The 25,749-nt window shown below is 41.0% G+C and overlaps 1 protein-coding gene across 1 annotated transcript in view; it reads left to right on the plus strand.

The window, feature by feature from the left end:
• LOC124622651 (unconventional myosin-IXa-like) overlaps positions 1 to 25,749 on the plus strand; it is a 329,610-nt gene that overhangs the window by 94,350 nt on the left and 209,511 nt on the right. Inside the window, exons 7-9 of the mRNA XM_047148429.1 lie at positions 8,256 to 8,431; positions 20,217 to 20,417; positions 20,585 to 20,720. Of these exons, the coding sequence (XP_047004385.1) occupies positions 8,256 to 8,431; positions 20,217 to 20,417; positions 20,585 to 20,720 (513 nt within the window). The remainder of the gene's footprint in view (positions 1 to 8,255; positions 8,432 to 20,216; positions 20,418 to 20,584; positions 20,721 to 25,749) is intronic.

The following is a 25,749-nucleotide window of genomic DNA, read 5'->3' on the forward strand; positions in this document are numbered from 1 at the left end:
CTTAAAGTCAAGACAGAGTCGAACACGACCTCAAGGTTTGGGGAGCAAAACCAGTGGACTTACCCATTGACTATCTTGTATGGGCGCAATAGCTCTGCTACCATGCAATTCTTTAAGTTCAGCAGCGACTTCGTCCCATAATGGAAAAGGAACTGTTCTGGCCCGGCAAAATTTCAGCTGAGCATTATTTTTCAGAGTAATATGTGCAACAAAATTGTTAGCCTTGCCTAAGTCGTCAGGAAAGAGTTCCGGGCATTCTTTCAGCAAGCTAGCGACACTGTCTTTTGCATTGAATGCAGACATGGGCAACACATTGGCATGAATTTTAAAGCCAAACAAGTCAAATGAATCAAGGCCAAATATGTTCTCACAGTCGCTTGATTGTAGCACTATTGTGCTACAATTGAACACAATACGTGGCAGGAAAAGTGCATTTTCCGAGAATGGGAATGTCTTGTACATTATAAGCCATCAGGTGCATATTAGTTTTAGACAGGTGTGGGGAGCCTGACAGTTCATGTGTGTTACAATTCAGCAGTGTAATAGAGGCACCCATGACCAACTGAAATTTCATGTTTTCCACTAATAAGCGAATGAAAAAAAAGTTCGTTGGACAGGCATAGCACCGAAGAAACTGTTTGCTTCTATTTTTAACCCTGTATACACCTGACCAGAAGTCGTGTTCCTCCTGCCACCGAACTTCACTAACTCCCACTGTATCCAACTTTAACCTATCCATTTCCCTTTAAATAAGAAAAGTAAAAGAATGGGCCTGTGTAATTGCAGACCAATGTGCTTAACATGAGTTTGCTGCAGAATTCTTGAACACATTCGGGGTTTGATTATAATAAATTTCCTTGAGACAGTAAAGCTTCTGTCCACAAGTAAGCATTGATTTAGAAAGCATCAGTTGTTAGAAACTCAGTTTGCTGTTTTTCACATTATGTCCTACAGACAATGGATGGAGGGCAACAGGCAGACAGATTCTATATGCCTAGATTTCTGGAAAGCTTTTGACTAGGTGCCCCACTGCAAACTGTTAAACAAAGGTACGAGCGTTTGAAATTGGATCCCAGATTTCTGAGTAGCTCGAAGACTTCTGAAGTAATAGAACCCAGTATGTTGCATTCAGAAAGAAGGATATCATCAGGAATGACCCAGAGAAGTGTGATAGGACTGCTCTGATTTATGGCTGTTTGCTGATGATGCTGTAATATACAAGAACGTGTTGTCATTGCGTGAGTGTAACAGTGTACGAGATAACTTAGATAGAACTTGTAGTTGGTGTGATGAATGGCAGCTTGCTGTAAATGTAGAAAAATGTTAGTTAATGTGGATGGATAGGGGGGGGGGGGGAACCTTTGGATGGGTGGGGGTGGGGGGTAACCTTTAACGTTAGACTACAGCATTAGTAGGGTGATTCTTGCACATTCCCACCAATTCAATATGTAGGCATAATGTTGCATAGCATTATGAAATGGAATGAGCGTGTCAGGTTGATTGTAGGGAAGGCAAATGCTAGACTTTCATTGGGAGGATTTTGGGAAAGTGTAGCTCTTCTATGAAAGAGGCAGCGTATAGAATGCTAATGTAACCCATTCTTATTGTTTGAGTGCTCAGGATCCCTACCAGTTCGGATTCAAGGAAGACATCAAAGCAGTTCAGAGGCATGCTGCTAGATCTGTTACCAGCAGCACCTCAGGGGTCACACTTTATGACTGTTTGTGGCATTTAATCTCCATATTGTACATGCTCACTGAGAGTTGAAATGATGGACCGAGCGAGGTGGCGCAGTGGCTAGCACACTGGACTCGCATTCGGGAGGACGACGGTTCAATCCCGCGTCCGGCCATCCTGATTTAGGTTTTCCGTGATTTCCCTAAATCACTCCAGGCAAATGCCGGGATGGTTCCTTTGAAAGGGCACGGCCGACTTCCTTCTCCGTCCTTCCCTAATCTGATGAGACCGATGACATCACTGTTTGGTCTCTTCCCCCAAACCAACCAACCAACCAAGTTGAAATGATGAGGTTGATTATTACTCTGATCTTCAAAGCAGCAGTCTTTCTGTGATCCACAGTATATGTGAACCTGGTCATTTCTCCTAGTCATGACATAGTTTTTACTTGAATACAATAACGTTTATGTAATTTGAAAATGTGAAGTTCTGTTTTATATTGTGTCATTGTTGGGGTTGGGTTGGATTGTTTGGGGGAAGAGACCAAACAGTGAGGTCATCGGTCTCGTCGGATTAGGAAAGGACGGGGAAGGAAGTCGGCCGTGGAACCATCCTGGCATTTGCCTGGAATTATTTAGGGAAATCACGGAAAACCTAAATCAGGATGGCCGGACACGAGATTGAACCGTCGTCCTCCTGAATGCGAGTCCAGTGTGCTAACGACTGCACCACCGCGCTTGGTGCGTGTCATTGTTCTTGCTGTTTTTGTTGTCTTATGCTCAGAATGATTCATGGAGCTGAACAACAGGATTGTCTTGGACGATAGTTTCCCATGCCATCAGTTTTGACTGGGTTGTCATTTTTTTTGTTGAGCGGTTCACAGTACACCTTAATTAGAATTCCTCACCCGAGTTCCATGATGTCGGGTAAGCAAAGATATTGCTTGAAATTTTTTTTTCAAAGTTGAATGGCACCACTTCATTGACTACTGTTTTGATTTTGTGCTGGTGTAGGATATTGATATTTCACTGTCTCTGTGGGAAAACAAATCGTCTCCATCTTGTCAATAGTAATTCAAAACTGTTCACTTGTTTGAAATTCTAAGCTTTTCTTGTTGATTGGTAAGCATGTTCAGTACCCAGCTTACAAACAGTTTGTGATATCTCAGCTTTTCCTTGACAACAGTGCAAATAGAGGTGTGTCCAACATAAGGAAAAACACGTCTTCAGTGAGTCATAATGCATATTTGTATGGCCACTTTTAAAGTCTCAACACTGTTGTCCAACCTTTCCTTCACTCACTACCCTAAGACTATAGACTTGGCACAACTCCTGATAATTCTGAGCAGCTTCAGATATGTTTGTAACAAATACTGTGTAACAGTATGCTCATTGCTGCTGGTGGGAGCAACAATTTTTGAAGTCATTTTTCCTTTCATCCACAGCCAAATGAATATTGAATCATATCAGTAAATTTTGTGGCTTCATAATCAGTCAGTAGGTACAAGGAACCCAGTGCAATGTTACTTATTTTTGGACAGTTGTTTTTTATTCCTCTTCCAATCTGTGTGTGCGAGTGTGTGTGCTTTTTGATTTTTAACTGTTGTCCACAAAATTTTAATTTAGCTGACATGAAAATGAACAGTTTTTTTAAAGTGTGAAAGATACAATGAGGTTATTGGAGCTCATATTTGGTTTGAAACTGTTGTGGCTACCACACACAATGGATCTAAAGATAGGGTCTCCCCTGACACTGAACATCTGGAAATGTCTTAATTATAGGTCTTGGGGAGCAGACAGGTCCTAGTTAGATTATGGCTGCACTGTTTATAGATCAGCAGGACATCCCACAAAAGTATCAATATTATCCACAATGTGGGGATCAAAGTGACCACAGGTACTTACAACACTAGCTCTAAACCTAGCGTCCTATGTGCTGTGGAGCCACGATTTGTTGTCTGATGGCAGTTCGTTAAGGTGAATCAAGCATATAAGTTCTTTATTATTCGAGAATCACCAGTATGTCAAACTGTTACTCGCCATACCATGGAAGCAATTTTCACAAATTGTCCATTAGCAGCGAAGCCATTTGTGATGTGTAAAAACCACAACCCATTGCATTTGGTATGAAATGTCTGAGCCAGGGTTGGAATGATCGCCAGCTTGGCTACTGAAGGCCCTTGAATAATTTTGATTTATTGAGGCGTAGTAGAGATTGCACTCCTGCCTATGTTTTTAATATGACGTTCCTTTGAAGTTTTAAATGAGCACGATAACTACATAGCTGCACTTTGATTCTTTGAGTGCTCTTAAGTCTATACAGTATATGTACTCAGCAAACAGAAGTGCCCTGAACAACCAAGACTCCGTTCTTCGCCTGCAAGGGCTAGGAATGGAGATGTCATTTTGCTCGGAACAACTGTATGACACATTAAAATCTTCAGGAAACATGGGAGTTCTTTCAGTAATTTTTGGGTTTGCAGTTGGATCCCATCAACATTCTGCTACAATATTTCGCCCCAGAGATGTCCAGCCGTCGTCAGGTGAGTGGGTGAAGTACTGAAGAGACCTGTTGCAGTCATGGTATTTATAGCGAATTCTGCACATGCGAATCGTACTGACGGATTGCGATGCATGTTAGGAGGTGACATGCTCAGCACAGCCAAGTTGTGTGTGCTGTCCTCAGTAGTGACGTAAGAGCAGACTAATCACTGAGTATCGACTGAACATGTTGATTCCGTTGTGACCGCGTAATTTAATAATTGGATTAATTTTTATCCAGCTGAAAACTGTTATCACAGTTCATTAAATTATCAGCAAGACGTATTTCCATGGATTCTTTAATTACAGAGTCCCAGAAGCTGGAAACTGGTGCTAAAATTTTGCTATTATTGTATTCCATTGAATGTGCCATGGAAATGTAATGTTCTGCCACAGCTGATTTTAAAGGCTGCCGCAGATGGTGTGTCTTTAAGTGTTCTACACAGCGTTCCTGGACCGTTTGTGTCATCTGACCTGCAGAGCCACACTCGCAGGAAATTTTATAAACACCCGCCTTCCTTAATTGTAAATTGTCTTTAACGGATCCGACTAAGGCCTTGCTCTTTGCTAGTGGGCGGAAGATGACATTAATATTATTCTCCCTAAGCAATTTGCCTATTTTAGGAGACACATTCCCAGCATATGCTGTAGTTGGATCCATTAAAGGCGATTTACAATTGAGGTAGGTGGGTGTTTATAAATCGGAATCGGGACAGATCCTCTCTTGTTACTTGAAGTCGAGTATCTCCGAAGAGGCTATTGCTCACCGAGCACGCAAGGCTGTACGCCCTCATTGGGCCAAACAACAAAGAATCTGGTCAGCTCCTGTAGTGTGGTCTACGAGTCGCTGCTTTGCGTATTTTTAAATCATGCAGGGCACCGTTTAACCCACTGGGTGAAGAGGGTGTAGTTCAGGTCAGAGTTGGTTCTGTGATTGGGGGTGCTCTTTTATCAGATCTGTTTTCATGGACAGTACCCCACAACTTGGATGGAGGCAATATTAATTCCCTTCTGGAAACCAGGCAAGGACCGGAGCACCCCTAACAGTTACTGGAGTGTAGCCCTTAACAGTTGTACGAGTAAGACTCTTGAATGCATAGACTGCCAACTCGTCTGGCTACTCGAATCCCGAGTCCACCTGAGCCACTCCCAGTGCAGTTACAAAATAATATCACTGGAGATGACGATACAGGAGTCCTTTTCATGCTGGAACCATTTGGTTTGTGTGTTTTTTTGACCTCGATAAAGCATATGATACTACTTGGAGGTACAACATTCTTTGCAACTTCATGAATGGGGACTACTTGGATGCATGCCGCTTCTTATCCAATCCTTACTTGAGGACTGGCGTTTCCGATATCATGTAGGTGATGGCTTGTCTGACTGCTTTGCACAAGATAATTGGGCCCCCAAGGCAGTGTCCTCAGTGTTACATTGTTTGCCATCGGTATCAGTGGCATTTCCTCTGCAGTCAGGAGCCTTGTCAAATGGTCTTTGTTTGTGGATGATTAAGCAGTCGTCTACTCTTCCTCTGATCTTACAATGACAACAAGGTAGCTAGAGCTGACCATTAGAGGAGCCTGGAAACCTAGGCCAGGCAACTGGTCTTTTGGTTCTCACCCAAGAAGACCACATGTGCTCATCAAAGTTTTACCCAACCAGTGCTCACAGTGGGGGACAATATTTTACATTTTCAAGAAACGGTGCAGTTTTTGGTTTTATTATTTGACTCGAAATTAACATGGCTCCCACACCTGAAAGACTTACAAACAAAGAGTGTCCAGTCATTGAATATTTTGAAATACCCTACCGGAAAAAGATGGGGAACTGACAGGTGTCTGCTCCTCTAGTTTTATAGGACATTTGTTCGATCACATTTAGATTATGACAGCATGGTCTACGGATCAGCCCATTCTTCCTACTTCAAAATGTTAGATGCTGTCCAACATGAGGGCATTCGGATGTTGACTGGAGCCTTTCGGACCAGCCCAGTTCAAAGTCTGTGTGCAGAGGCTGGTGAACCACCACTCTGGATTCGGCAGCGTATCCTTTTGGCTTGACAGGTGCTGAAAATATCAGTGTCACCTCAGACATTGACATTTAGTTTAATGGTCCAATCCACATTTGAACCGTTGTTCAGGAATTGGCTCCTTACAACCAAGCCATTTGGAACACGTGCTACAGACTGTGTCAAGCATCTGGATCTATCAGGCATCAAAATACACAGCCAAGGATGGAGTGCATTGCTGCCTTGGCGTCTTCAGAGGCCCAAAGTGATTTTAGCTTTACACAATACAAGAAAACTTGTACTCCAGATTATGTTTTTACAACTGTGTTTTCGTCCATTTTAAGTATGTACCACAGTTTTATTGTTATTTATACAGTTGGATCCCAGTAAGAGTGTGTCCTCTGTTGTTCTAATGTTTTCCCTGATAGGATCTTCAAAATGCATCTTCCAGAACAATTTGCAAATTACAGTGCAGAATTATATGGCATTCTGATGCCACTGAAGACTGTTCACAGACATCACTGGACAAGGTTTCTTGTCTGTTTCAGACTCACTTAATGCACTGCAAGCACTTCACCGAAGGTATCCAGTAGACAAGATGATTCAGCTCTTCCATGACTCCTTACAGTGGTTCCAACACCATGGCAAGAAGGTGATCTTTTGCTGGGTACCTGGCCACATTGGAATACAGGGCAATGACATGGCCGACAGAGCCGCTAAGGAAGCTTGCCAGGATTGTACTGTCCATCAATGTCCCATCCCATTGCATGTCATCATCCCATTTTCTGACAGACGTACCTTGCATCAGTGGGAGACTGAATGGCCATAGGTGACAGAAAACAAACTGCTGTCACTCAAATTGATCACAAAGGCATGGCAGACTTCCAGCCTCACTGTTGGAAGGAGGTTCTGCTTACTAGACCGTGCATCGGAAATAGCCCTTTAACACATTGCTTCCTCCTTCGGTGGGAGGATCCACTAATCTGTGAAGTCTGAGGCATGCCAGTTACAGTTCAACACATTACGGCCACGTGGGTCCTTTATAATGATACTAGGGCTCTCAGTCTCGATGGAGATCTGCCCACAATCCTTGCAGATACTGATTCCAGTGTTACAAGGGTGGTGAAATTTTGTGAATTGTCAGGCCTTATCACTAAATTGCTGGGAAGGGCAGTAGACTTTAATATGCGATAAACTGCTCCACATGTGGGGACAGCCTTCAACCCCACCCATGAAATTAGCATGCTGACTTTTCGTCAGGGTGCTGATGACTGTGATGTTGAGCACCCCTCACTTCAAATTATTGTCATCATCATCATCATCATCATCATCATTATTGTCGTCATCAAGAAATAGTGCCCAGAACATTACAACACCTTAAATGTCTGTAAATCTAGATGTACAAAATGAAATGATTAAGCTAACAAATGAACCAAGGAGAACTTCAGCATTGCAAAAGTAACTTTGAGACTAAAAAAGGTCCTGTTATGTGACTTCAATGAAGACATTAATTTTTAGACCATCGTTTTGTCTGAAACTGACCTCATTTCTTTGAGTTTCCAGTAATCTTCTAGAAATTCACCCTATTCTTGAAAGTTTTTATAAAATCTTATTTTATTCAGAAACAATCGGTTGCATTGTTTTTGAGAAGAGGTGTTATGAGACTAGCAACTAATTAATGAAATATCACTTTTCTGAAAAAGAAAAGAAACAGTGAGTCAGATTTTTACTGATAAAATGCATTTTAGGTAATGCTCTTTGAAATGAATGATAAGCCTCACAGTAACAACACTCTGCTTTAGAGAAAGAACAACATATAATAAATGAATTTACAGGAAAATGTGACAAAATATTGCTATTAGCATAAAAATTTCTAATAGTGAACCAGACATTGTTCTCTCTCTCTCTCTCTCTCTCTCTCTCTCTCTCTCTCTCTCTCTGTGTGTGTGTGTGTGTGTGTGTGTGTGTGTGTGTGTGTGTGTGTGGACGTGCATAGCAACTGAATGTGATTTGTAATTTTTTTTTTCCAGGCAATTGCTGCACGTGATGCAATGGCAAAGTGTTTGTATGGTGCCTTGTTTGATTGGATTGTCATGCAAGTAAATCATGCTCTGTTATCAAAAAAGGACACACTGCGAGATCATCAGGGAAATTCAATAGGTGTTCTTGATATTTTTGGGTTTGAAGACTTTGGTTTGTGTAATAGGTAATTATATTTGTAGTCCTAATAATGAGTAGTATTTTTAGTCTGCTGTCACATTTGGAATTCAGGATTCTTGACTGAACTGTTTTCATTTTAATATTTATTCACTGTTTACTGCCTCAGGTCATAGTTTTTGGTTAGGTTATTGATTAACTTGAATTTAAAACTGTGTTTGATCTCAGATGTTCAGGAACAAACCTGAAATACAGTTCAGTTGCAATGCATCGGTTGGACTGGCCGACCAGTACGGTTGCAGGTTTGAATCGTGCCTTGGGCATGGATGTGTGTGATGTCCTTATGTTAGTTAGGTTTAAGTAGTTCTAAGTTCTAGGGGACTGATGACCTCAGAAGTTAAGTCCCATAGTGCTCAGACCCATTTGAACCATTTTTTGGTTGGACTTCCAAGCATAACATTTCCACTCACTGACCTTTTTAGCAGTAAAAAGAGTCTTCTGCATTTAACTCTATGGATTAGCGATGCTCAGAGTGTGCTCTGCAGAGCCATGGTGCTTCGCAAGGCCTCCATGAGGCTCTGCCAAAATAATATCAATGTGATGGCTAAAGCATGTCAGGTTTTGTCAAATACTGAAAATAAAGGCTGTTGTAAATGTATCAGTGTTGACAATATCAGGAAAAGTACATCAAGAAAAGAAGGAGGTTTGTTTGCTACTCACTGTAAAGATGACTTGGTGAATTGCAGACTGGCACAACGAAAAGATTGTTCCATCCGAAGCTGCCTGCAGGAAAGCGCACGCGCGCCAGCACGCGCGCCCACACACACACACACACACACACACACACACACACACACACACACACACACACACACAAAGAAGCACATCTCAGGCACTCATGACCACAATCACTGGGAGCTCGGGCCAGAATGCTGGAGATAATGGTCTTATTATGTGCTTGCTTGTGTGTGTGTGTGTGTGTGTGTGTGTGTGTGTGTGTGTGTGTGTGTGCGTGCGTGCGTATGTATGGGCGCGCGCGCATCGTTTCTTCTTTTCTGAAGATGGCTTTGGTCAAAAGTTACATTGTAACAGTCTTCTTGTTGTGCCTGTCTGCAACTCAACGTGCCTTCTTTATGGTGAGTAGCAATCTATCCTTCTCCTAACTTGTTGATACCCCAACTTGGAGTTTCCATTGTTTCATATCAGTGTTGGTTTTATAAAAGTTATTTTTTCTCTCAGTTTGTAATACCCGAAAATGAGGCAGCAAGCAACATAATAAATACACAATAATGCTATGATCAAAAACTACAAACAAAAGAATTCAGCTTGTATGAGTAGGTATGTGGCAACTAGGTACTTGCCTGACACTACACGTGATACAGCGGCCGTGCTGATGCTTCAGCCCCTCTCCCCAGTACCTCACCCCTCTTTTTCTTTCCACTTGCCATGTCATTTACACATGCCGCAAACAATCCACTGTGCTCTCTCCAGCTCTATCTCATCAACAAACACCTCGAACTGCCTCAATGGATTTTTGTTGCTTCGCTACCTGTAGCTTCACCAGCAGGGGTCTCGGACCATTGTATACTCGATTTGTGTTTGTTATTGAATGCAGTTGAAAAATTCATTGTCTTTTGGCGCTATTATTCTACATTTATCACATTGAAAAATTAAACAGTTGACTTTAAAAAATAGAATGGAGGGTTGGCTTCAAGGTGTTGCAACAGAATCTTGCCTTGAAAGTTCAAAGGAGTCTTGCCCGTAAGATGTGCCATCAAACTCAAAGATTTCCGGTAAATATCCATTACAACCGTAAACTTCTTGCCATGTAAATAACAGTGAAAGTATGAGTCCCACATATAACTGCTAGCATTTCCTTTTTTGTAGTGGGGTAGTTATGCTCCACACTGTTCATTTGCCTTGAATCATATAGCGTCCACCCCTCGAGTTGTCACTGTAGTCTACTATACTCTCTGCCAACTGTTGAGTTATAAACTCTTCCATTAGGGGCTTTCTATAAACCTGCACATTGGTACCTGTAGCATAACATGTTGCTGGTAGAGGACCCTTCATCTTAAAAAAATCCATAAATTGTAGTAGTAAAGCTTCCATTGCGTGCCGATGCTATCTTGCAAGTGACCAACTTTTTTGTGTAATACTTCTGCATTGACAGTTCACTTGTGACTATGATCATCGCATGACCTATCAATATCCTCTACCTCTAATACCTCTGAAGTGGTAATGATTAAGGCCTTTGGCAGACTAACTGTCCCCCTTCCGAAGTTATCCAAGCTTACAGGAATTGTAAATTCACTTTTGTATAACTCTTCATTTTTCGACAGTGGCTCTACCACATGTAATGCTTCATCTGGTAAATAAGTATCAATATAAATGCTAACGTTCTGTTCCTGCTGGTATTTTATCGGGGGAACCAATGTTTAGCGCATATGTTTACAGTTGTAGTTGGCAGCACCTTCATTAGCGATGCTCCTTGTGACAGTGCCTCGGTTGCAGCTATACCCTCCAATGAAGATAAAATCTCAGTGAGTCCTACTTTATACTTCAAAAGACGAATTTTGACATGATGTTTGTCAAGAAAATCTAGTCCAAGAATTGCTGAATATCCATCACCCATGTATGGTAATGCTTTTATATGGACACAAAAATTTCCAATTCTCATACTAAAAGTAAGTAGTGTCATACCTAAGAACTACATGATATTATCACTGACTCCATCCAGACAAAAGTCTCCTCCTGCCTGCGAGGTGCAGACTGATGACTGATACGTGCCCACCAATTTCCACCAGAAATTTATGTTCCTTGCCTGCCACAAAGCGTGCCAGTAACGTTCTGTCTGTGCTTCTGTTTGTGCCCACCAACATTTGAAACATTCTCATTTGTATTTTACTGTGGCTTTCCATTGACAGTGTTTTTCCTGCCTTTAATTTCCACAGCTCTGCGCTTGATGTTGAACTCTCGAACTCATCCACGCTTATATCTTTCAGGTTGCCAACATTGCTTCACTACATGATCTTTACACTCACGTTATAATGCTTTAACTCTGAAGTGAGGACACAGTGGTCTGTACATACTCTTCTGGCGATGTCAGTGTCTTCCAATTGCATAGTAACCCTAAGATCCGCAGCCAAGTCTCCAGAATTTTCCACCCTCACCGTACATGATATCTCGGTAGGGATACCACATAGAAAAACATCCTCATCCATATTTTTGTCTTCTAGCACCAAGACTCTTATCGACTTCTACATTTTGCGTCACTTGGTATGTCTGTGCATTTATATTTCAGATCCTACCTAAAAGGCTTCCGCTGATTTCTTATGCTTTTACGTTAAAGTACTCAATTTTTCTTGGAACAACCTTGTGCTATTTTACTTCCGATAATGCTGTGATAAGCCATCAATTTACTATTGGAATGTACCCAGTGTACTAAGAACTCCATGGTACAACACGTATGTTTTAGCTCTCCTGTCAATCATAAATTAGTCACACAGAGAAAAGTCTCATCTCACCAACCACACTCTGTGGCAGCAGCCCTCACAATGCCAGAAAAAGGCATTGTTGAGGTAGGTGCCAATGGATCAAGAGCTTCCACTTATACTAATTTGCAATTGCTGAACCACAGCTTGTAAATGCTTCAGCCTGCTCACACAGCACCTCTTTCTCCAGCTATTGTTGAGAATTCAAACCTGACAATACCTGCAGCTGCTCTGTCAAAGTGGCAGAAGTCCCTCCCGTAGTAGCAGCACATGCGCCTGGAGTTTTGTGTAATCTAAAACTGCCATTTACAACAACAGACAAGTACAAATAGAGAAATTGTACTAATCCTTTTACTGTATCATTGCCCAACAACGCTCAGAAAATTCGTGTACCAAATGCCCAAATCCTCTAAAATTACTACATGCTGCTGGCACAGCCTTGGTACCTGCCATTTACAACAACAGATAAGTACAAATAGAGAAATTGTACTAAAAACACACAAACAAGTATTCACTAATCCTTTTACTGTATCATTGCCCAACACCGCTCAGAAAATTCGTGTACCAAATGCTCAAATCCTGTAAAATTACTACATGCTGCTGGCACAGCCTTGGTACCTGCCAGTTCATGCCCTGACAGGTTACAGAACTTACAGTACAGTGACGTTAAATACATTTCCATGACATTCTCTCTAAATAATGACAAGTTAATTGGCTCCGCCAATTCAACAAATGACCACCGTCAAGGTGCTGTTGATGTCTATGCGACTTGACATGGTAAAGCCAGACACACACAGATACTAAAAAGGCCATCAACAGAGAAAATGTTCACTCACCACACCACATCGCGTCGATACTGCCAGATGATTGCCATTTCTGTAGGCATTCTTCCAATGTCATCGAAGTCCTGAGGTGACAGTGAATTCTGACAGCAGTGTTGTGACCCGAGGAGCTGGGTTCGCTTTGTGTACAGGAGGCTGAGCAGGGAATGTGGGAGAGTGGTCCACAACAGGTCTGTTTAGGAGGCGGCTAGGGGGGCAAAAGTGTTCACTCTCGCTTGCCGTCGGGAGTGAGTGCTCACTGTAAAATGAGGCAGTGAGATCTCATTACGTAGCGGGGAGGATGCACTACCTTCAAAGGAACGACTACAGTTAGACTCAGTGTAGCCTTACACAAACACATACCGAGCGTCTCTCCTAAGATTCTCAGGTGCATTCAGCAGATATTTGAAATTTCGTTTTAGCAACATTTAGCTGAAGTCAGCCCAAACAAATACTGCTCATCACATGTTTTATATGACACCCATTGTTGGTACAAAATGTCTGTGTATTTACCATTTCAAACAAAATCATTATTAAAGTTGAATCTTGTGTGCCCCTTTGGTAGAGCATTACCAAATTAGTCTAGTGTGTTATTTTTTTATTGATATGTGTTAACAGGAACAATAAAACACACAGAATAATCAGTACTCCAGCTGCGACAGCAGCGCTTCCGCATGGTAGCAGCAGCCTAGAGCAGTGATGTCGCTGCTGGAGTACTGATTATTCTGTGTGCTGTACTGTTTATGTTAATTCACATCCATAAAAGGAATATTGCACTAGACTGGTTTGGAACCACTCTATTGAGTGGGTGTGTAAAATACCAGTTTAAAAATAATTTGGTTTGTAACTGGAAACAAAACAATGTTTCCCATCCGTGGAGGATGTTCCCATTTTAAAACATGATAAGCAATATTTGTCTGGGCTGATTCAGCTGCGTGCTGCAAAAAAGAAATTACAAATATATGCTAAAACATCAGGGAAAATGCACCTAACGACTCTTAGGAGAGATACCTATATACTTCTGGTGCAGGGCTTAAATGGAGAATAGCTGTTTTTAAATCAATGAAAAGTAGCACGATGGCTGGGTGAGGAACTTCAAAGTAAAAGTCAGACACATCAGTGTGGGTCATTCCATGCCAAGTCGTCTAGAGGCTCCCACATGACCCTCATGGATTTTGATGAAATTTTGTATGAACATTCGCACATGTTCTCAGTGAACACTGGTAAAGTTTCAGTTTCAGGAATTCAATACTTTCGGAGATACAGTCACTTGTTTAAGGTCATAGCACAGCTTTCTATAGTGCGTCCTTGAATTTTCAGCAACTTTGAGATGAGATATCTCTGTAAGTATTTGCATGAAAGAAACAAAACTTGGCCATCTTATACAACTTTTAGGGCTCTTTAAAGCAAAATATCAAGAAAAGGATTTCTGAGCAATTTTCATATAGATAATTTGAAGCAAAGTTGGGCGAAAAAATAGCTGTTTAAAAAAAATGCAAACTTTAGTTTTTTATATCTCCAAAAGTAATTGTGGGATGTACATGAAACTTTGCACACCATAACTCACCAACATAAGGTTTTAGAATATAAAATTTCACTCTCCTATTGCTTTCCATTATTTCACAAATCTAGGGTGAAGTTGACGATTTTTCAAAAAGTGCTAAAAATGGGTATTTCTAGTCAAATTTTTCAAGACAGTGTTTTCTTCAAACTCTTCTAAACTATGGTCATTAGAAAGAGCATATTCTAAACTATCTATAAAAGTGGATTTGGTTTTGCGATGCAAGCATGTAAGGCCCTAAAAAGTAGCATCATCAAAGAGGCGCACTGGAAGTTTGAACACATTTTTCTGCCACTCAAATTGTACCCAAAATCTTGTATTTTGCCTTATACATGTTTATTAATATCTGGGGTAAGTGAAATAATAAGTCCTGGTGAATAGGACCTAGCTTAAGTCCAAATAGCAAAAGAATAAAAATAGAAACAATGTTATTTCTTAATTGTCACCCCCCCCGCCCCCCCCCCACTCTCTCTCTCTCTCTCTCTCTCTCTCTCTCTCTCTCTCTCACACACACACACACACACACACACACACACACACACACACAATTATTATGAAGAATGAATGTAAATCGTAAAATTTATTTGCATAATCATCTAATTATTAGTTGCCTGTTTAATGAACAACACCAGCTTACTGATGGAAAAGAAGTCTATAAATGAGTTGCTATGGTCCATGGTGGCTTAACCACTGCTACTTTCATTTCACCTGAGAAAACCAGCATTCCCATTGCCATAGGGGCCACGCCCAATAGCTTAGCAACAACAGCCACTGGTGAGTTTCTTTACCACAGGATCTCAAGCCTGATAAGGTTTTCTTTACTCAGGTTCCCAAGCCTGATAGTAAAATTATTTAAGTGCCCTGTGTAAAATTAGAAGGCACTCTTGGGTTCCTTAGATTGTTTCCTCTAACCTATTTCAATTTTTGATATGCTACATTAATTTTCTGATGAATATCAAGAGGAATGGTGTATTGCCGGCCAGACAAATTTACTGATGGAGCTGGAATAACTGCAATAATGTGGTGTTCCGGAACCCAGCACTTGTCACTTCTTGGTGGCCAATAAAATGAATTTGCTGGACCATGTGGGTGCATAAAGTTTATTAATGCATCCCTTTGCTCTGTGGAGGTCTCACAGATATTCCCAATCCACCACACGTTTTCATAGATGCATGCAACATATTGTCCTGGTTGGAGAGCAGACATTAATGTGCCTCCTTCATTACTGTGACCCATTTTAGCTAGAAAAGATGAACAATCATTTGAAACTCTGCTGACCTGAATTGTTGTTTCATCAATAGGTAAAAAGTGATGATTTTCTCTAGTGCCTGCTACAGTTTGTCCAAGTTTAAACCTCTCTTCTTGTGACACAATATTTTTTTCAATTTCATCTTTACTGACGAAAACAAATTTAATTCCATTAATGTTTTCAGAGCAGAAGTGAAACAGATCTAGAGGGGTAAGAATTTGTCCATTAAGTGGCCGTTGCAAGCTTTTTTTTAAGCACTGGAGCCTTCACTGAAATAATGAATGTGGGATATCTGTGCAAACCGTGCTTTTATATATTTGATGAGCTCCTTGATAAAAACGTGAACTGTAATAGTGTCATGCCGCAAACAATCACTGATAATGCAAAAACTTACGAATCCTACTTTCTCATTTTGACGAAAGTAGATAACAAATGGATGAATTGTTGCTTGACTATTGTCCCAGTGGAAGCCTTGCGCAGCATCCTGAATGATAAAAGAATAATTTTCTGCAAAATCCATTAGGACAACAAGCTCTTCGTCTTTCAGATGACATTTAAGGCTTTTAAGATCCAAGCTTTGATGCTTGGCAATGTAATGATGGCATGACAGACTCCATATTTTATTTTTTACGTCTTCAATAAATTCATCCACTACCATCCAGTGTGGCCCAATCGGTATGTATCCATTGCTTAAACACAATAACTTCCTGTGGCTCATGATCTAGGAAGTAGCTGGGAATTTCAGATGCTATAGCTTTGGGCCCAATACACCTTTCACAGTGATGTAGCATGCACTGTTTAGAGTTCAAACTGCAAACTGCCTTGCTGCGAATCTCCTTATAATTTTCACGTATACCAGCTCCGCTAAGCATACGCTTAACATTTTGGTGAATTGCACAGACGCAAACTGCATGCATTCCAGCTGATCCTACTGTTACACACCATTTGGGTCTAAGTTCACAAAACTTTGAGAACCCTATTTCTGGACCATTTATATTCTTATAGATAACATACATTTCCCGTAAATTGCAAAGTAACAATCTTTTCTGCATGTATGTCTTTCTATCTAAAAGACTAACTGAAATGCTATCTTTTTTTCCAGGACTCATCATCTTCAAAAAAATTTCGCACTCTACTAGCAACTTCTGCTGGTAATTTCCTGCTTTGCCTATTTTCGGGAAGTGCCAGAATGCCCTTCTCTGCCTTAAGCTTCCTAGCATTCTTCACCATTCTTTCGGAGACACCGAACTGAGCTGCTGTTTTTCTGACTGTCCAACTTACAGGTGCCAAGGTTAAAATTTGCATCTGTGCTTTATGAATTGCATTCTGCATCTTGGCTTTCAGTTCAGTCAGCAAATGTGCAGAGTCAGCACAGTTTCCACATTCCTTAATTTCACTAGCATCTTCAGTTTGTCGGTTTACTCCCATTGCATTTACAATTCTGTTTTTAATCACATTTTGAGCCTTTTGAATTTTCTTCTTCACATATTGGGACTTATCTCTGTAGCTTATTGTTCTCTTCAGGGGTGAAATACCGATAGACAATAAGCTACTATTTAATTCTTCTTTTGGTGTAAAGTCCTCATCAGAATGTGATGATGAGGCTGATAAAGCTTCGTCCAAGTGTTTATTTAAGGTAGTCCTGCAAGCCGGACAAATTTTCTGACCTGGCTTTATCTTATTAACAAGCTGCTTCTTGAACATATCAGAAGCCTTATTAGCTGTTTCAGTATCAAGAGTGCGAATTCTTGCCTTAACATTATGATTCACTTTCCCAAACGGATTGAAGCTTTTTTTAACCTCTCATATTGTGTCAGTAACAGGGCTTCATGGTGTAGGCAAACTTAAGAGGTATTGTCCTGCTTTGCTTCAGAACGTCGGACCAACAACTCTTTTTCCTCATCACTAAAATGGCCCGTATCAGTTTACAACATGTCAGTGCAGACAGAGAAAATTCAGTTTACAGCAACATCACAATACCTTTCTTGCAAAGGATTATCAAAAGTTGGAAAGTGAACAGTGAGAAGCAGAGCTTCAAAAATTGAAAAAAAGAGCTGTTAGGTGATGTACCGAAAGAAAGAAATTGTCATATGGGAGTACAGAAATAAACATCTGAATAAAATTTCCCAACATTTTCATTATGAAAATATATTTTAGTTTTTAGGAGGGACACTCAACATATGAATCTGCAGTTAGAGCAGTTTAACATACTGCTTTTCTCTTTGCAAGTGTTGCACAGTTTCACTGATTTTCAGTTGATGTTGACAATGTGGAAATTGTGCTACAATTAGAACTTACAGACCTTCACTGTAATGTTGCGTGATAGGTTTCATAACAAAATTAGTATTGTAGACTTATTTCCTTAATGTAAATTTCCACGACTTAACAAATCTGTAGATATGATTATATCAATGTTTCAATCTACATTCTTATGCGAGCAACATTTTTCTGCAGTGAAGAGAATGAAATCTACCGACAGAAGCTCACTGACTTCAATTTAAAACTTGTCTTAGAATTAACAGTGCCCAAAAAGAGATACCAAACATTGACGCTTTGATGAATAGCAAAATAAATAATATTCAGTGACATCCAATGCTTCCATATTTAACATGTAAATAAAGTGATAATGAAGTGTGTTTGACAGTTTAAATTTCATCTTAAAATGGCATTCTTCATAAGGGTGCATCAATCATAGGAAAAACCTTTCGTACTTATATGCCCCACATTGTTCACTGCGTCAGAATGTTAGAAGAGATGCTTCATGTCACTGTCATTCCTTGTTAATACAACAGCCCAACAAAATAAATTTGCCATGAAATGCATTGATGAGCTACCATGAAGCAATGTATCTCCATAGAACATTACGCTACTGGCTTTAGAATTAAGATTTGTTGCAAAGCTATCTAGTCTCAATTCCTCCCTCCTCTCTGTTCCCTTCACCATTACTTCAACCACTACCTGTCACATGAGCCAGCCTGTTGCCCACTGTTTTGGCTTGAGTGTGAGCCAGCTCATATGAGCAGATCATGGAACAGGCCTAGTCTAGAGTATACCCGGAGTCATTTGCAACACAGTGGTGAACGTAACAACATTTATTTGCCGGCATGAATTTACAAAGTTATTAGTTTGTGTCAGTGTATTGGATGGCAGTCAGACATCAGTGTGAGTCACAAAGTAGTGATGATGTGCCCCATCAGTGAGATGTGACGTCTCAGCCACAAGTTGGTGAGTGACGGCCATGTGTTGTTGTGCAGGCAGCAGCATGCGGGCGGGCAGGCACCCGGGCAGACACTGCTCATCCCGAATGTTTCTGTGGTGCACTGGAGCCCTTACATCTCAGTGCTCTTGTAGACAGCCCAAAGTGATTAGGTGATAATAACCGACTCTGTGATCCAGGATTAGGCTCTGGTCATCCACCATGGATTGACCAAGACTGCAGCAGATGTTCACGAGTTGACCAGAGGCATGCAGGTGTGCCACATCTTAACCATATGGAGATAAAAGCTTGTAGGTTATCCACAGTTTGCCCTCAGTGAAGAAAGATGGGCAGAAAACCAGTCTTCTCCTCATCTGCGGTGTCGCAGTAGGCAGCAATGACAAACCAAGGCAGTGGTTTGCATCATCTTTGTTGTGTTTCAGTGTTGAAGTCAGCAAGAGGTAGCAGGCAGACCATCATCGATCAAATGGTCATGGTTTCAGTGAAACTTGATAGACCTTTGTCATTGGTTCTTGCGACACGGACAGAATGGCAGCATGACTGGATGTGTGTTTGAGCTCTAAGAAGCTTATTATTTAAATGAGTCGAGGCATGCGTACGACAGAGTTGCTGTTGGTACATTATTGGCCTCGTTAGCAAGCCTTGCCTCATTGTGGTTGCCAACCAAGGGTTATAGACTGTTGCAGTGGTGCTTGAAGTAATGGGGTGTTACTTAATACTGCCCTGTTACATAGCATTGTGGCATTTGCACATTTACTTCCTGTGCTTAGAGATTCTGTGGTAAAGCTTGCCTGGTGCCTTGTCTTCCACTACATCGGCGATATGCTGTGTTGACATTTTGATTGGCACACTAACCTCGAGCTGACCACTTCAGCTCTTAGCTCACCAGGTAGAACATTTAAAAAATGTAAGCGTTGATAGTGAAATTATTCTGTGGCGCAACAGAATGCTGTTTTCTATTACATATGTGTATGCGCCACCCATGAGTCTGCGGTAGGTGAGTGGTAGCCTTTCCCTTAGTTTATGTATTGTTCCATTCAGAAATTTGGTTTTAATTTTAGATCTCTTTTATTCTGAAGACTGAAGGTTTTACATTCGTGGAACATGACTACTTGTCGGTAGTTACTTCTGAGTTTTTTCAGCATTGGTCTCATTTAACCCTTGTGTTTTAGTTGGATGTTCTTGTGAACAGACCGCACCTGTAGCTGAGTGGTCAGTGTGGCTAATTGCCATGCCCCCCCCCCCCCCCCCCCCCTCTCCCAGTCAGGTTGGAGCTTTTATCTTTTTGGTGCTGGTTGTTGTGTTGTCCTCATCATTATTTAATCGTCATTGATGTGCAAGTAGTTGGTGTGGTGTCAATAAAAAGACTTGCACTAGGCAGTCGAACAACTGCAGATGGGGTCTCACGGCCAAATATCATCATACAATCATTTCATTTTTTGTGAACACTTTATTTACTTCAGTCTAAATATTTGCTTATGATCTGTTACAGTTTCGAACAATTTTGTATCAACTACGCAAATGAACACTTGCAGTACTACTTTAACCAGCACGTCTTCAAATATGAACAAGAAGAATATCGTAAGGAAGGTATTCGATGGACAAATATTGATTTTATGGATAATACAGGTTGTCTTCAGCTCATTGAAGGAAAGCCAAATGGCTTGTTGTGTGTTCTTGATGATCAATGCAAGTAAGTAAGAACAATTTTTTTTTGTATTTAAGATTTCATAGTGCATTGTTATGGATTCTTGACTTGATAAATTTTGTGACACAAGAATTGGAAAGGGTTGATATTAAACATTTTTATTGTGATCTATTCCTGAGAGTTTTTTATTTACAAAAAAATTTTTTTTGTAGTTTTCCAGGAGCGACTAATGAGACATTGTTACAAAAATTCAATTCCGTTCACAAAGACAACCCATTTTATGAAATACCCCAGCGGAGAGAAGCAGCATTTATTGTAAGGCATTATGCAGGAAAAGTTAAATACCAGGCAAGTACTTTTGGGAATCCAAAATTTTTGCAATGATTTTTCTAAGAAGAGTAACAGTAGTGAAAAACACTAATAATAATTAATATGTAATCCCTGTGGCGCCATTGTATTGTATTGGTCTTAATATAAACTGCACCTGAACGTAGTCAACACCCTCAATTTTGACCTAAAAGGGGGGGGGGGGCTAAGTGGAGAAATATTTGTCATATTACTCACTTACAAAAACTGTTCGCAATATGCTCACTCCTAATCTCATTTTTGAAATGTTTTGATGTGGATTAATTACACGCACATATCAGCCTCCAGGGCACTGGACATGTGCAGCACATCTTTAATACTTTGGCCCGAGTCTAGTAATGTTGTGAACCATGAAGAGAGAATCACTTCACACATAAGGCTGGTTAATGGTGTTCTAATCTAGCCAGATAGAGTGTGTGTAGGATCCTCATCTTAAAGCCAATCAAAATAGTGTTTTTTGCAAGCAATTTTTCAATGACTTCTCTATGACATCAAGCACCTGCAGTTTGAAGTCCTGAAGTAATGACTATGCCTGCCTTCAATGCAGCAACAATTATGAGGCGACCTTTAAAAGCATCTAAACATACTTACTGAGTAACATACTTGCTCTGTAATTTCTAACAGTAGGTAGCCAGACCATCATGGATTCTGTTGTCACCCAGCCCTTTTCTTGGCATATCCCCTTATAGAAATTTGCATTGGACAAAGTTTTACACTTCAGAAAAACATAGTGGAACATCTTTTCTCCATCTACACGAAATGCTAACCTCACAGTAATTATTTGTTTTCCATTTTCGGTTGTTTGTAGTGAGGTATTTTTTGCCATTCCATAGTCCACTATTTTATTGCTTGACATGTACCAAAAGATGGAACTCTTGAAAGTGTTTTGGAGGATAAGAGTATCTCTCAAAGCTGACTGTTTCTCTGTAGCACATAGAGGTCACTGCTTTTTAAGCATAAACTTGTGATACAAACCGATACACCCTCTGGATTTTGTCCGTTATGTATGTGAAATTTCCCAGGTATTTAACTGGATTATTTGTTGATAAATAGGTATCCCATCTTCCCTTTTTATCTTGTGCAAATGAAAGCACCCTAGCTTCGAGTCTAGGATATCTCCCAGCTTTGGTGATCTATGGTGTTTCCTTGATGAAATGCAGTTTACAGGTTATTCTCCAAAGTGATACAATGCTGCACCATACATTTTCAGATGTATCTTTAAGATGTACCAGTTGCATAACAGATAATGGCAAGTTTGAAATTTACACACAAAATGCACTGAATTCTGGTTTGTAGGTGCTTTTCTTTCATTGTTACCACTCATTGGTGTAGGCTAAATGTTATGCTTTAGATTGTGTGAATACTAGTGATATTGTTGATATTGTCTCTCCATTTAAAACTAAGGAAGTAGCATTATAGTTTAGTTTCTAGAAAGGAAAATATAATGGTATTTGTAGGGTTGTACAGATAAGCTGCATTCTAACTTTTCATGGCCGAATTTTGAGGAAAAAAATGCAGCTTATGTATCAGCCAGTTCAGTAGTATAAACTGGCAGAGTTGTTTATTGGTACACTGGATTTGATAATGCTTCAGTTGTCTTGTGCTTCGTCGTCTGTCCTCTGATCTTAAAAAACATGTTTTAAATTATTGCAAACAAAGAGACTGCCCTGTAGTTGATGTAAGCAGAAGCAGTATGACGATACCTTACTATTAATTCAGGTACAGATTAAGTTTTTTAAGAATTGCATGTCTTTTGTTAACGTACACCTTATTCACATATGTTAATGCTCTCCTTTCTTATGGAATCTAGATAACACAATGAATGAATGGAAGGGTGAGAGAATGAATGTCATATCCTAGAGAAACAGAAAAGAAGAGGGTGTTGCTATCCTTGTTAAGAACTATGTTAGATTTAATGCAATTGAAATTCATGATATTTTATTTGAGACAATATGTTGAGGCATGGGGTGCTCAGTTCGCTGTAAAGAAAAGGACGATGACGTCTTATTGCGCATTCTCGTAGAATGCAACCAAGCACCTCCTTCCGAGCTTTTTAAAATGGGCAGGTTTTTGATAATTACTGTCCACTATGTTTATTCCATGATGAGCTACATGGTGAACAATCAAATACATCATGAATCTAATAAAATGTACTAAGAGAGAAGGCAGGTCTGCATTGTGATTTAACCACTTCAACTCTTATTCAAAAAGGTGTCCAATCCAGTAGCATTTTAATCTTAAACTCAATACCAAATAACATCAGAAGTTTATGTAATAAAGCACAGTTTAATATTTGTGTTTAAGTGGTGAATATGGTGTCTTACATATGAGTGAACATATATTTTTGAAAGGACACTACTCACTAAGTAGTAGAAACTTAACAGCTGTCGACAGACACACAAAAAAGAATGAAAATCTCATAGCATTAGGACAAATCCTCAGAAATGTGTGCCCCCCACCTACGTGAACAAGTACAAGGTACCAGCTGAATACCGAACACACAATAGCAAAATTGCAGTTTGGCATGTGGACTGGGATGAGGGGTTGTGTTGGATGGGTTGAGTAGAGGGAGAAAGAGGTAGGTAGCAGGAGGGGTGGGGGGGGTTGGGGAAGGGTAGGTGATGACTCAGAGGGAAGTAGCAAGTGTTTGGGATAGGCATGCAGGAGGGAGAGGCAGCAAGAGCATGACCTAGGGAAGTGACACGGGCACCGAAGACGGTGAGTATGTGTGGCACACGGTGACAATGATGTGAGGATGTACACTGAGAGGGGGTGACAGGGCCAAAGAAGGGGAGACTGTTGGGTACATGTTGTGGGTGCAGTGGGTTAGTGGAATTGATGCCCCCCTCTTCCCTCCTTTCCCCTTCTTCCCCCCACCTTCCCTCCTCCCTCTCTCCCCCTCCACCCCTCTCCCAGTCTCCTCCCTCTCCCCCCTCCACCCCTCTCCCAGTCTCCTCCCTCTCCCCCCTCTCCCCCTCCTCACCCTCTCCCCATCCTCACCCTCTCCCCATCTTTCCCTTCACTCCCTTCACTCCCTCTCCACCTCACCACCTCACCCCCTCTCCACCTCACCCCCTCTCCACCTCACCCCCTCTCCCCTTCACCCCCCGCTCCACCTCACCCCCCTCTCCCCTTCACCTCCTCTCCCCTCTCTCCCTTCCCCTCTCCCCCTCCCCCTCCCCTGCCCTCTCCTTCACTCCCTCCCTCTTCCTCTCCCTCCCTCCCTCCCTCCCCCCCCCTCTCTCTCTCTCTCTCTCTCTCTCTCTCTCTCTCTCTCTCTCTCTCTCTCTCTCCCTCCCTCTCCCTCTCATAATCCTAGACACAAACAGTAATGTGGCCACAAAGAACAAGAGGTTATTTATCCAGTCAAGTAAACAACAAACACAGAAACAGTACAAAAAAAAAGTCGAAGAGAATCTGTGGACGGGCATTTGCCATGCCGTCCTTACGAGGGTGGTTCGTTAAGCCTGGTAAATTTCTATGAAAGAATGGAACATTATCTTTGCACTTTTATGGTTGGTAAGCTTTATTATTCCAAGGATTGTATAAAGCAGGGCTTCCCAACGTGTGGTCCACGGACCCCTTAGGGGTCTGCTGGCTCTTTCTAGGGGGTCCGCGGCCACTTTTCACCAAATCGTGTAAAATAATGAGTAAAATTATTGAATAAAAATGTGAAAATCAAATCCATCACTATTTTTTTTCCCCATGTGTGTACTTTTACTTCAGGTCGTATTCCCAAGCAGCCTTTGCGGTTCCTAAATGAGAACGCATACACAGTTTAGTGCTGGAGAATGCAGTTTCTCTGATCGACTGTTTCACAACAATACGGGGGTCGTTTGTGCGCCGGTTCACGGCGCTAGATGCTTTGAAACCTTTTACACATGCGCGGAGTGAACTTTGTTAACCAATCGCAGCACTCGCTTGCACGAATGCGGCCCCAAGCATCATGAAATGTTAAACTTGCTTTGTCAGTGCACTACCTATTTCATAAGTCGATTTTTGTCCAGTTTATTACTTCTAACATGGATTGGTGGCTGAAGTCAGGATCATTGAAGAAGGGTGCAGTTTTCTCCGTCGCCTTCACAACAAGGGAAGTTTCCAGTTGAAATGAGTGAGGAGGGAGGACGACCAAAGGAAGAACAGTCACAAGAAGCTCCACAGCCAGTTTATTATGTGAAAATGCTGCAAGTACTCCATTGGTTGCAATATCCTGTGGAAGTGGAATAACCAAGAAGCATAAGTACAATGAAAGCTATTTAGAAATGGGCTTTATGGAGACAAAGGAGGGTTAAGCTCAGTGTGTAATTTGTGTGCGAGTCCTTTTGAACAGTTCAATGGTTCCAGTTAAATTGTGCCGGCATTTTGAAGGTACTCACCCTTATTTCCAGGCTAAAGACATCGATTTTTTCAAAAGGAAGAGTGCTGAACTTGCTGCTTCTCAGCATTGCATGAAAAGTCGAGCAAAAACAATTAATGAAAATTCATTAAAAGCTTCTTTCTTGGTTAGTTATTGAGTGGCAAAAACACCAAAGCTCATACCATTGCAGAAAAGCAATGATATTGTTTCTTGTATGCTAGACGAAAAGGCAGTAAAGCTTGTATCTTTGGTGCCATTATCAAACAATACTGTCAAGAGACGCATTGTTGATATGTCAAATGATGTGAAAGACACTCTTGTTTCTCGCATTGTAGACAATTCATTTTCTCTGCAGATAGATGAATCCACTAATGTTGCAGGATTAGCGATTTTATTGGCTTTTGTCCGTTATGAATACTCTGTATGTTTTGAGGAGGACCTCTTATTGTGCAGACCACTACCTGCCAACACAACAGGTGCAGAAATATTCCGTCTATTGGATGATTTTTTAAGGACTAACGAAGTTTCATGGTCTAATTGCATAGATGTGTGCGCAGATGGTGCAAAAGCTATGACAGGTCCTACAGTCGGAGCAATAACGAAAATAAAAGAAAACGCCAAGAATTACAGCAGTAGTCATTGTGCTCTCCACAG

Source organism: Schistocerca americana, chromosome 7, assembly GCF_021461395.2.
Source record: "Schistocerca americana isolate TAMUIC-IGC-003095 chromosome 7, iqSchAmer2.1, whole genome shotgun sequence".
Classification (NCBI taxonomy): Eukaryota; Metazoa; Arthropoda; class Insecta; order Orthoptera; family Acrididae; genus Schistocerca; species Schistocerca americana.